Here is a 13,022-nt window from a genome sequence, read left to right as displayed (position 1 = left end):
AAATAAATAAATAAATATTAAATATGGTGTTAAGCAGCTATATATAGCCTACTCAAAAAGCGTTTAATCAGAGGATTGAAAACTATTATCAAGGCCTAGCTTAGCTATACCGAGACTTACACCAAATTAATTAAAACGGCCTTGATCTAATTTAATAGTAAGAATGCTATTGTTTTTTAATGTTGCGTCTAATAATCTCTCAACTGTTCATTCCTCTAGGGGGCGCTATGAGGTTAATAAAGCCAAAACTTTCTTAGAACTGCATACAAAAATAATTTAGTGTTTAATGTTCTGTAATCTGTACTAATGTAAAATCGCAATCCACCTTTCCTATCTTTATTGTTGAATTTTCAACAGGGTAAAACCAAAACATATCCACATCCACAGATTATAAGAACTTCACATGCTAACAAAAATCTGTTCGTCAATTATCTTTTTTGGCAAGAAATGTCGTATCACCTTTACGGTGGTCTGGACAAAAAAAAACGTAAATATGTATGTGTACACTTTTATACTAATTTAGTAGTCGCCTGCTCAGATAATGGTAATTTTAACTGTTGGTCTACTTATTCTATTTATGTGAGAGCTTCAGAGGCGATAAGACGTGTCCCATGATCGTAGCATTTAATTGTTACTAGAAGACTACGTTTTTTCTCTCTCTAAAAGTGTAAAATGAGACGAGCGACAGAATTTTACTCAGGCGTATGAATGGGTGTCTCTGTGGGTCCTGGAGCAGCAGCCGTCGCTGTTTGTTGAGCATGTGAATTTGTTGATGTGAATGGACAACGTTGTTTGTCTATATACTGTTTTATTGATTTTATTAAACGGATAACAGTACAAGTAGTGCGAGAATGGGGTGTTTTTTTTTTGTTTTGAACTTGACTAGAAAATATGTATTTTAACCCCTCACACACCTTTTTGGAGCGACATAACTGAAACATGCTGATTTTAGCGTACAGTTATAAGTTAATGGCAGTGATCTTGTCTGCGTGGGAACAAGCGGTTTAATCCAGCACACATTGTGGGTAGTGTATGGATGCGTTTTAGCTGGAAATAAAGCTCTTTTATCAGGATGACCTCGAGTACAGATCGAGTACTGATCTCTGCACGCAGCTCATGGCTGTGCTCATCATCACAGATCCAGCTGTCGGATATTCTCACCATAACACATGAGAACAGACCCATTGATGACTGCACGTTTCCGTTTGACCATGACAGGTGAGTTCGTTTCATTGGCTGCTGGTGGCTTATAGAATGTACCTCTAAAATAATACAATTTTCTTGATTAATCTTAACAGTAACGTTAAACCTCTGTTGTGCAGCATTTTTTTTTTTTTTTGCCAAACATATAAATGGTTTAATTTTCATGTGATTAAAATATTTAATACATTGTTCATGTTGTATCGCCTTCATTTGATTACCACAGTTTTTGATAATAAATTTGTGTTAAATCAAAAAAATTAAAACAAACATATATATATATTTTTTAAATGGCCCTATTATTGTAAAAAGTAATAAAAAGTTTTACAAATCAAACGGATTTCATGTAACGTTAACATATTTTGCTTATTAAAAACTATTAAACCATTGAAATGGAATTCAGAAAACATCAAATGGAAAATTTGGAGTGGAGAATGAAAAAGTCCAAATCGTAGGGCCCTAAACATTGTTTTGTTGTTGTTGTTGTTAAACTTTTATTGTTATTTATTTATTTTATTGTATTTTCAATTAATTATATATGATTTTTTATTGCTAACATTTAATTTAACTATTAAACCGAGGTCCGGAAAAAGGAAAAGAAAAATGGAATCCAAAAAAATTAAAAGATACAATTCAATTTGGAAAAAAAATACAATGGATTTCATAGGGTCCTACTAGAAATAGAAAGTTCTGTCATGAAACTCTAGATGGCACTGCTGTATCATTCAGTAGCCAATGATCTCGCTGCTCAAACTTAAAATACTTGGTCAGCATTTACTGTAGCATGTGCAGCGTGTTTTCAGAAACCCTCCTCCTTCCCCAGCTCCACCTGTATAGATCTGCTACGGGTAAATCATGTACGCTGTATTGTACAGCAGCAGAATCTCTTACTTCTTCACAGCAGCGTGTTGTGTATTGGCAGTAGGAAGTCCTGTACTTGCTCTGCAGCAGCAGCAATAAAAGGCAGCGGCAGCAGTGTAGCAGATCTATTCTGCAAAGACCAAACATATCAACATTGTCATATCCATGCTAAACATTGAGTTGTCATGACAGACAATGGTTGTACTTTCAAATCCCACAAGACATTAGCTTAAATATTAATAATACTTAATATTAATAAGATATTGATTTCATTCACAATAAAATAATCTTTATTTATTTTTATAAATGCATTGTCTTGTCATCTTAAGCTAAAAAAAATCTGATTATAAAGTATCAGGTGACTTGCTATTTATATATTTGCACATGCATTTTCCCCAGGTGTAAAGCTGTCTGTCTGGAGAGAGCTGAGGAGGACTCGCCATGTGTCGTCACACTTCTGTGTTCACACAGCTCTTCAACTGTGATCAGCAGTCTTCAGCTTGTCAGTGAAGCCCGCACTATTGAAGTGTACTCACTGTCTGGAGAATACTGTGGCACCTGCCGTGGAGAGGAAGTTCAAAGATCACACAATGATGGGTATTTGTTTATTATTATTTTACTTTTTTAATTATACTCGTTTTAAGAGAGGTACTACAGGCGAAAACATATCTTGGTTGGATTAAAAAGGTGGCATATTTAAACCCATCTCTGTGTCGCTTTCTATTATTGCATCCTCGGTCCTCGCCATCTCTGAAAAGCCAAGCCAATGTTGATTCTCGTTTTATCACGAGATCTGTCGCGTTCTCTTTTTGGCTGCAAACTCTCCACTGTTCGCCTTTTTTTTTTTTTTTTATCGGGTGTTTTCCCTGAGATCTGAGATGTAGCTGCTCCATGTCAACCTTTATCGCTCATTGTGACAACTAACCTATGCCACTAACACCATACACGCATCAAAGTAGCCAGAGCAACTTTCCTTTATTTATGGATATGACGAGACGGTCACAGGCTAGCGACGCAGCATGTACACAATTTCCCACAAAAACCATCCCATTAGGTCTAAAATATAAATATAAACACTTAAACATGTATTAGTAGGCTTAGTGAATCAGGGTACAAGAACAAAACACAATTACATTTTTAACAAAATAAAGTTACATAGTCTGCATTTAACAATTTTCAATTCTACAATGCTTTACTTTACAGTACTTTAACCTTTTAAAAGAAAAACAAAAATAACATTTAATAAATTAAATATTTTTTTTTTGTAATTGTATTTCATCTTTACCTGTACATTGGCACAGTTTAACGTCTCTCAGATGCTGTTTTTGTGACCTTTTGCTAATATACTAAATGTATATAGTAATAAATATAATATGTCATAATATACAGATCCCTAATTTCATTAACAATTTGCTGACAATATGATATTGTTGATACAGTGCTATGCATAAGTTTAGACACCCATGCTAAAGTTGCCAAAAAATAGGAATAAAAAATCATCTTTTGGAAATTGATCTTAATGCCTTAATTAAAAAAAAATGAGGAAAAATCCCTTGGTGTTTGGAATTAAAATAGCCCCAACATCATCACATACCCTTCACCATACCTAGAGATTGGCATGGTTTTATTTCAGTTCGCCTAATAGCTGGTTTGATTTGCATTGAGAGATGATCTTATGGAAAGTACCCCATGCCAATCTCTAGGTATAGTGAAGGGTGTGTGGTGATGTGGGGCTATTTTAATTCCAAAGGCTAAGGGAACTTTATCGGGATGCATAGTATCCTGGATCCATGAAATAACTGGCTTTTTAAAATAAAAATCTGCCCGCCTCTATTGGAATTTAACATAGGGGTGTCCTGACTTATGCACCCTGTATTTTAAGGAAGAACATTTATTATTTACGATACATTATTCATTCACAAAGAAAATTGGTGTCCTTAAAGGTTGGATTTTTCCTCTTTTTTTTAATTAAAGGGCACCTATTATGACATTTAAAATGTTCCTAATGTTGTTGTGGGAGTCCCCAACAACAGTTTTACATGCATGCAATGACAAAAAACACTTTTGTTTTCGTATAATATGCATTTATTTTTACCTGATTTGCTCACCGACTCCCAAATGATTCGTTCAACGACTCGTTTTTCAAACCCCTCCTTTGCGCGACGCTAATCTGCGTTGATTGGTCAGATGACCCAGCAGTGTTTACAGAGATAATACTTATTTTTAACACGGAGTGCAATGATGCTTTTATCAATTAAATTGTATTATAATAATGATTATAGTCCACTGCTTTATAGTTTGTAGTAAAAAACGAAAAATAAGATAAAGAATTTAATGTTATGTTAGCGAGCATAGCCCAGAGTTCTTATTGTAAAAGCACAATCAGTCTTTGTTTGCATTAGCCCGATGCATAAACATAACGTTTTTACAAAAAAAAAAATGCAGTTATGTTACTACGAGGTATTATTCTATTCTTTAGACAACTCCGAAAACAACGACAAACACTTCACATATCTCAATACAATTGCCATTGAAGACCTAGAAGCTAAACGGTGCTTACACAACAAACAAAATAATTATTAAGCATGCTACATAAAATATAAAAGCAACAATTATTAATAACACTTACAGGTTGTGATACGGAGGAGGAAGCTGATGCAAATACACTTGGAACTGAACCTTCCTTCTAGGGATGGCCCGATACCACTTTTTCCAGGCCGAGTCCGATACCGATACTTTCATTTTTGGTACTCGCCGATACCGATACCGTAGCCGATACCTGTATTTTTATTTTCAATTTAATTCATGCATTTGTCATTTTTAAATGTATTGGTAGAGAAACCAAAAGAATGTCAAATCATATTTGTTTATTAAATGTAAACTTAATTTGTTCATCAAATATATTTAATGCACTGCATATTCATTACTGTATAAATTAAATATAGATGGATCTTTTTGTGAAGTTACAAAAAAAGGTAGCCTATTTAGTCAAGAGTTAATCCTTTGTCTGGTTAACATTAAAACACAGCAGCAGATTAATTCAACTGCTGCCCCTTTAAGACCGAACGCACTTGAAACCCATTTGAATTATACCGTCTACGTTCACTTGACATATAATATACTTTGTTTACTAGGATACTCGCCAAGACGGGCGTTTTTACATAGTTTTGTGTGAATTCATCCGTACAAGCGCAATAGTGAAATAATTCCACTCAGTGTTCGCGCGCTGTCTGAGGCGATGGTTTTCGGGACGCGCGCTTTGGATGTTTGAAGTTCATGTAACTTCTTGACCTGCAAATGTCCTGTAATAATGTCGTTAAACATAAATAAGGTAACAGTTCATGTTTTACTTACATATACGATTTAGTTTTAATCCAAATATACGTGCCGAGTGAACGATCAGCAATCCAGAGCATTCAACAGAAGTGCGCGCTCTCTCTCTCTCTCTCTCTCTCTCTCTCTCTCTCTCTCTCTCTCTCTCTCTCTCTCTCTCTCTCTCTGGTCAGTTAATGTTAATAATAAGCTACATGCCTCGTTTTACTTTGTTTGCCATTGATATCCGACTGAACTACAAACTTTCCACTGACGTCTGATGCGCTCGACCAGCTCGCGCTTCGGTGCCGCGGCGCGCTTAATCCACTTGCGCATTTTTCTCTTATCAGCTCGCGCACCACAGCTATATAGGCGTTACTATATTTTGTTTAATATTTCACTAATATGATACATTTACTTCATAGACAGCCTTCTTTTTTATCCCCATTATACTTTCTGTTGTCAGTGCTTCTTTGTCTGGACACAAACACTGTACACACGCTGCCTGGTATCGGTTGTTGGTATCGGGGCGTTTTTACGAGTACGAGTACGAGTACATGAGCTCAGTATCGGGCCGATACCCGATACTGGTATCTGTATCGGGCCATCCCTACTTCCTTCAATATCAGCGGCTCGCGAATCCAAGTTTGATTGCATTTAAAAAGCAATCGTCTTCAAAATGACGCGAACAAAGCACAAGGCTCGGACTATACTTCTGTGGTATAGTGAATTGTAGCCACTTAGTCTTCAAATGCTCCTCCTTGGGCAGATGAAAAAAGTTTGCTTTTGAGCCGCACTTCAGAACACAGCGTCTCGTCGCCATGATATTTTCCCTGGCCTTGGAGCGCAATAAGTGGGCGTATCGTATTCAAATAACTTGACAAGTTGACGTCATCTAGTCAGAGAAAAAGCTTCGGTCTTCTAACGATTCATAAAAATGACTCAGAGTCGACTCTCACTTTTGAAAGACAATAACTTTATATACGGTGCACTTTCATATTTCAAACTTTGCAGGATGTTTTTGTTCACTTAGATCTATGTTACACACTACATGAAAGGTACATTTCAAAATTCCATAATAGGTGCCCTTTAAGGCATTAAGATCATTTTCCAAAATATGATTTTTTTTTATTCCTCTTTTTAGGCAACTTTGGCATGGGTGTCTAAACGTATGCATAGCACTGTAATTGTAACAAGGGTTTTGAAAGTCCCGGTATCACTTTATTTTATGGTGACATAGTTTAAAGTTACTTACCATAGTAATAATAGTAAGTTATATATAATTACAAGCATCCAACTTAGAGTTTTTAAGAGCTACTTGGAGCCTAACTCTAACCCTATCGTGCATGTAGTTAATTAATGACTCATTACTTGTTTGTGTAATTACATTGTAACAACGTCACCTTAAAATAAAGCGTAACCAACTTTATTTCGCCTTTGTCTTTCATGGATATTTTTGGACAGTTATAAGCATAAAATGTATTATTAAAGATTGTTGAATGACCTTTTGACAAACTTGAATGACATAACAAATATAACGTATAACAAATGACATAACTGAGTTGTAGATCATATTCAAACAAAAACAAATGTTTTCAATCTTATTCGAAATAAAATAAGTGCTTTCTGATGCCAATCAAACAAAAAAAATAACATTTTGATATTTGATGAGATCTATATTGCTTTTTATATATTATGCGTATTTAATTAGTTTGTGAATTAATTGGTGTTGGAAAGGCAATATACCAATGTCAATACTATTATTTGTATTATTAATAATAATTTAAAATGAACAATATTTGGAATAAATACAGATTTTGAACTTTACAGATTCAGCTCAGTATATTATGGAATTAGTGAAGTAGTCATATTTATTATAGCATATTTGGTACACTTTATGTATAATGCATTATAAAAGTATTATTTACCTTATAATGCATTTTATGGTCTCATGAATCATTGTAACCACAGTTATAATACATTATAATACTTATCTTATACATATTTTATACTTATACCTTATGAATAGAATACCATGTTATACCTAAAGTGTTCCAGAATATTTTAAAAGACTTGCTGATTGTTCTGTTCTCTGTCAGTTCTGAAGATGAGAGGCATTTCTATAGGAATCATCTGGTGCTGGAAAGCCCTGCTGCATGCTGTGAGGTGAAGGTAAGGAAAGCTGGAAATAACATCTCATCACAAACACACAAACTGATGTCTGTTGTCTCAGCATCATGTGTGGTGTCTCCGTACAGCTGCTCTCTCTTGGTGGCCGCTCTTCTGTGGCTATCACCCATGTGGGTGTGGGACTGGAGACGCTCGTGGACAGGCTAGGTGGCCCGAGTGTAGACCCAGGCATCGACCTTCAGCGTGTGCAGACTATGATGGAGGAGATGGGCACCACCCTTTCACCAGGAGCACAGAACCTCATGGAGCTGGTGCAGTGCCAGCAAAAGGTCTGGATCCAGCCTCTTATTACAGCATATTCACCACACCTTTAACATGGTTGATATATCACATACTATGCACACATCCATTGTGGAATGAATCTTACTTCTTTTAATTAAAAATATATTATAGATCGATAATAAAGATAGCTGGACCAAGCCTATCCCACCTGTTAAATGAGTTAATAGATTACAATGGTTAGTGTTTTTATATGGGTTGTATAAAACATTGTGGTTTGCATAAGACATCTTGTGTCTGTAAGCAGCCAGTCCTAGCACTTAGAAACCTCATAGAAATGCACTAAAAATCACCCATAATAACTTGGCAAACCATATCAGCAGCACCCAAGCATTGGGTTCCCGTTCCCACTCCCATTTTTGTACAGTATATTCTGCTGTTCAGTGAATTTTGCCCCTTTGGCAAAAGTCATTTCTTGTAGGCGTTTCTTGTAACAGTCTGTCAGTGTCTGACATCATTAAATCGACATTTCTTGCCCACTTCTTCTCATGGAAAAAGCTTCAGCTATTTGGTGTTTAGAGGGCTGTCTTGTATGGGGCTTTATTTTGTTTACCTTCTATATTCCTGTGAAATATTATAATTTAAAATAACTGTTTTCTATTTAAATATATTGTAAAATGTCATTTATTTCTGTGATGCAAGGCTGCATTTTCAGTATCATTACTATTCAGTGTCACATGATCCTTGAGAAATTATTCTAATATGCTGATTTGGTGCTCAATAGTCTTTGCTGCTTAATATTTTTGTGGAAACCGTGATACAATTTTATTCAGGATTCGTTGATAAATAACTATGTATTCGAGATAGAAATCTTTAGTAAAATTATAAATGTCTTTAGTGTCACTTTTGATCAATTTAATGTGTCCTGAATAAAAGTATTAATTTCTATTTTTGATCTTACTTACTGATACCTAGTGTATCAGTTTCCACAAACATTTAAAAACCTATTAAAATAGAAAATATTTATTTTAAATTGTAATATTTCACAATATTACTGTTATTTATATTTTGTATATCTGTATTTTCATCAAATAAATGCAGCCTTGGGGAGCATAAGGGAATAGTAAAGCAAGTATTGTTTTTTATTATTTTTAAAAATAATACAGAGTCGTATACTCTTCTGTATATTTGGTATTTTTATTTTTGGTATTTTATCAGCATAATGCATATTTTGTCACCTCCCTTTTTTTAAACATGTTAATTCTCAAAATGAGTTTTTTGGAGAAAAAAAAGAAGAAAAAAAAAACTAGCCAGTACACAGCTTCATCACAACTGAACAATCACTCTTTGTGTGTGTCCAGAATAAGTCAGACATGCTGAATGGTTTCATTCCTCTGCTCATGGGAGGTGGAGCTTTGGGCTGTTTGTCAAGAGGAGGTGGGGCTTCTGATGCCACAGGGGCGGAGTCAAGCCCAAATCCACCGTCTGCCCTCGAGCAGCTTCTGTCTACCAGCAACCAGATGCCCGGTGCCATGTCTGCCCTGCTGAGCTCTGAAACCGGCACGATAAACCCAGACCTGCTTCCAATGCTGCAGAGCGTATGCGGTCAGGTCACGCAGCTCCGTCTGGAGGAAGCCACATCTCCCGAGAGGAAGAAGAATGGAGAACGGTAAGTGTGAGTCATGTGTGGTTTTCAATAAACAGAGCTTCAACTACCACAGTTTTTGAAGCCACTGACTCAAATGTTTGGTTGTGGTAACCAGCTCATCGTGATAACAGTGTGAGTACTAATATGAATAATAGCACGGATAAACGTATGAGGTTTGTATTAATTTTATTACTAGGATGAAGCAGTAGTTGACCCCAACATTTAATATGTCCCTCAATACTTTTTGAAACTATAAGTTTATTTCTAACACAAAGGAAGTATATATATGTATGTATATGTATATACATGTATGTATATATATATATATATTTACTGTGGGTGAAAATGCCTATAGGCAGTTCTGTGGGTGAAAATGCCTTTTTGATGCTAGAGGTCATAGTAGACTGGTTTGAGCTGATGGAAAGGTGTTACAACCAAGGTATGCAGAAGAACTCTGCATCTCTGAACACACAACATGCTGAACCTTGACACAGATGGACTACAAAGGACCAGAAGAAGACCCCACCGGTGCCACTCCTGTCAGATAAGAACAGGAAACTGAGGCTACAATTCACACAGGCTCACCAAAATTGGACAACAGAAGATTGGAAAAACGTTTCCTGGTCTGATGAGTCTCGATTTTTGATATTCAGATGGTAGGGTGAGGCGGGCTTAACATAATGACGACAGAGTTGCGACGGTTCCCTGCCACTTGAAAACAAAGAATGCCTGATGCTGCTGGCGAACAACTGTCTTTTGAATCGGCTTTGGCCGCGACACTGGAGGACTTGGAGTTAAGTTTTTCTTTGAGAAAAGAGCAAAGAATTTAAGCCATTCATAAAAAAAGAAGTGTTCGGAGTTTTGCCGGACCGGATCTTTGCCGCTCTGACTTTGTCACCTTCTTCGTTGCTCTTGTTGGTTGTAGCGCTATCCTATTGTGTGCAGAGGGATTTTGAAAGACAATCGTTTATCCCGCCCCTCGGATTGAGCCCTGCCAATGGTGAGATGCCAGACCTAACATTCTTGATGTAGGATAATCCGCAAATCATCTCAAACTGGTTTCTTGAACACAATGAGTTCACTACTCAAATACCTACCTGTCTACAGTCACCAGGGGTCTCATTTATAAAACGGTGCGTAGGATCCTTACTACAAGTGTACGTGTGCCCGAAAGCCAAAAATGGCGTACAAAAAAAAAAATCAGTTTTCACTTTCACATTTATTCACTTTATAAATCCCAGTCAGCGGAAGATTGTGCGCACATGCGTCTCCTCCCCGAAATAACCATATACGGAGCTTACAGCGCCTAGTTTTACTATGCATATCCTCATCTGCATATCATTTACATATGATTATTTATCCACGTGATAACATGTTTAACGGTACAAGACATTAGGAAAATATGAAATACGGATGTGCCGCCACATTACATTAAATACAAATCAGTTAGTAGCCTATCCTTGCCTTGTTTTTGAATAAATAAATAAAATAGTGTAAAATACATTTCAGAGAAAGTTTTTCTCTATCTTTTCCACTCACCAAATAGTATTTTTAATTGATTTATTATTCCAAACTGCTCCGTCTCCAAAACATTCGTATGTTCAAGTTAAACTTGACATTTTCCCGTCAAGTTTGTTTTTTTAAATCACAACGTATGCGCCGGACGTGGTGTACGCCTCTTTCAGGGCCTATTTTGTGCGTACGCAACGGCTATAAATGAGTCCCCTGATCTCAATCTACTAGAGAACCTTTGGAATCTGGTGCAATGGGAGATTTGCTTCATGGATGCCAACAAATCTGCAACAACTATATGATGCTGTCATATCAATATGGATAAAATCTCTGAGGAATTTGACATGCTTACTTTGCAAATCAGCAAGATTACAAAAAAATGTAACCTGGTGTTCAAAAGAAGTAAGACTGGAATTACTGCCGACTCGTTTTGGCAGTTCAGAATCGATTCTTTCTTTTGGGAAACAATAACTTTATTTATCTTGCACTTTGATCTTTAAACTTTTAAGACATTTTACATTCACAAACAGTTACATTACACACCACATGAAAGGTAATATCTGAAAAAGCATAATCGGGACACTTCATTCTGATGCATTTAATGTTTCCTTTAGTTTGTCCACTCGCCATATTTATCTTTTCCTTGTATTACAGGGAGGGTCATATGTGCTGTGGGGGCTTTGAGAAGATTCTGGAGACAGTTGTAGAGAAGAGAATGGATGAGATGGAGAAAAGATTAAAGGAACATCTGGACCTGCGTCTAGACGCTCTTCAGCAGAGACTGGAGATCACGCTTCAGCAGGCGCTCTCTCATAAACAACACCAGTAAACAACACACGATAACCTGAACACTTATAGCAAGATCTTCCTGAGCTTTTGCTTCAATGACACCCATAATATTCTATAAAGGGATATTAAAGTAGATTTCATGTCAACTATCCCTTTATAACAAAAATGGTTTAATGTTTTTCTTTTGCCAGCAGTCTCTACTGCTTTGCATGGAAATGTTTTACAGTTTAAACAGCAACCGCTGGTCTTCAAGAGTCCCTCGGGAGAGACAGTACTGATTGGTTTGTGCAGTAATTAACAACTTGTCGAGTCGGTTCACTAACTTGAGTCCACAAACAGTATCAGGTGATTTTCACCAATCACAAATACTTGAGGAACTGTTCTTAACACTGTTGATACTATGTATAAATTATTTTATCCAAAATATACTATACTCATGCTGCTACAATAACTTTTTTCTGATATTCTGACTATTACACCATGAGCTGCATATTTTCATTTGGGACAAATGTTAACAAACAGTTTATTTACAAACAATGGTTGCACTGACAGTGTCAAGTATAGAGTATTTTTCACTGTAAATTGCCTTTGTGTAAATTATGTTGATATGTTCATACTAGAGAACTAAGGACAAAAAAGAACAACATTAAAATATTGTTTATACTAAATAATAATGTTGCACTGTTATATATCTGATGAACTTATCTTATCAAATAACACGTTCATGCCATATTAATGGCAATGCTTAAAATAACATTCTGTATTTTTTTTATTACAATAACTAGGACCTATTTTTTAGTGTGTGTGTTTTTTTTCTTCTTTCTTTTCAAAACAGTCTGGGCTAAACTATGGAGTATTTATCATTGCTTTGGCACAAAATGCCAAACACACAATTTTTATTGAATGACTGACTGCATCTTTCAAATGACATGTATTCATTTCTTATTCAGACACACACACACCAAAACTCTTTGCACTTACTGGCTACTTTGCACATGTTTACATACTCTTTGCAAAAGTGTAAAAGGTAACATAATATAAAACTGAATAAGACAAAGCCCTTGTAATTGGGACCAAGTCAAACAAACTTTTGAACCCAGAGCTTTCCTTGAATGGAAAATCCTATAATCCCAAAAACTCCTATTCAAGTTCTTCTTGCATTTCTCATTCACCTAGTCTTTTCTGAGAAGTACATGAACTTTCAGTTGTCTCATATCCTGCATTGCGGACAACCACGTCTACCTTCTCCACAACCCTCTCATGCATCCTATGAACATGAACTTGTGCTATT

The 13,022-nt window shown here is 36.0% G+C and overlaps 1 protein-coding gene across 1 annotated transcript; it reads left to right on the top strand.

Annotated features, from left to right (window-relative positions):
* Positions 1–178: 178 nt before the first annotated feature.
* Positions 179–12,734, top strand: cUnh10orf88 (chromosome Un C10orf88 homolog). The gene is made up of 6 exons (XM_079594981.1): positions 179–1,218; positions 2,461–2,658; positions 7,473–7,545; positions 7,632–7,832; positions 9,144–9,451; positions 11,597–12,734. The coding sequence occupies exons 1-6, from the start codon at positions 1,073–1,075 to the stop codon at positions 11,769–11,771; spliced, it is 1,101 nt and encodes a 366-aa protein (XP_079451107.1). The 5' UTR covers positions 179–1,072; the 3' UTR covers positions 11,772–12,734.
* Positions 12,735–13,022: the final 288 nt, after the last annotated feature.

Source organism: Phoxinus phoxinus (assembly GCF_949152265.1).
Source record: "Phoxinus phoxinus genome assembly, chromosome: 21".
Classification (NCBI taxonomy): Eukaryota; Metazoa; Chordata; class Actinopteri; order Cypriniformes; family Leuciscidae; genus Phoxinus; species Phoxinus phoxinus.
The sequence above is the reverse complement of the archived record's forward strand: the minus strand, read 5'-3'. Positions and strand labels throughout refer to the sequence as shown.

Coding starts and splice junctions, on each gene's coding strand:
- cUnh10orf88 (XM_079594981.1), top strand. CDS start 1,073: ATGACCTCGAGTACAGATCGAGTACTGATCTCTGCACGCAGCTCATGG. Junction 2,659..7,472: donor CAAAGATCACACAATGATGG/GTATTTGTTTAT, acceptor GTTCTCTGTCAG/TTCTGAAGATGAGAGGCATT. Junction 9,452..11,596: donor AGGAAGAAGAATGGAGAACG/GTAAGTGTGAGT, acceptor CTTGTATTACAG/GGAGGGTCATATGTGCTGTG.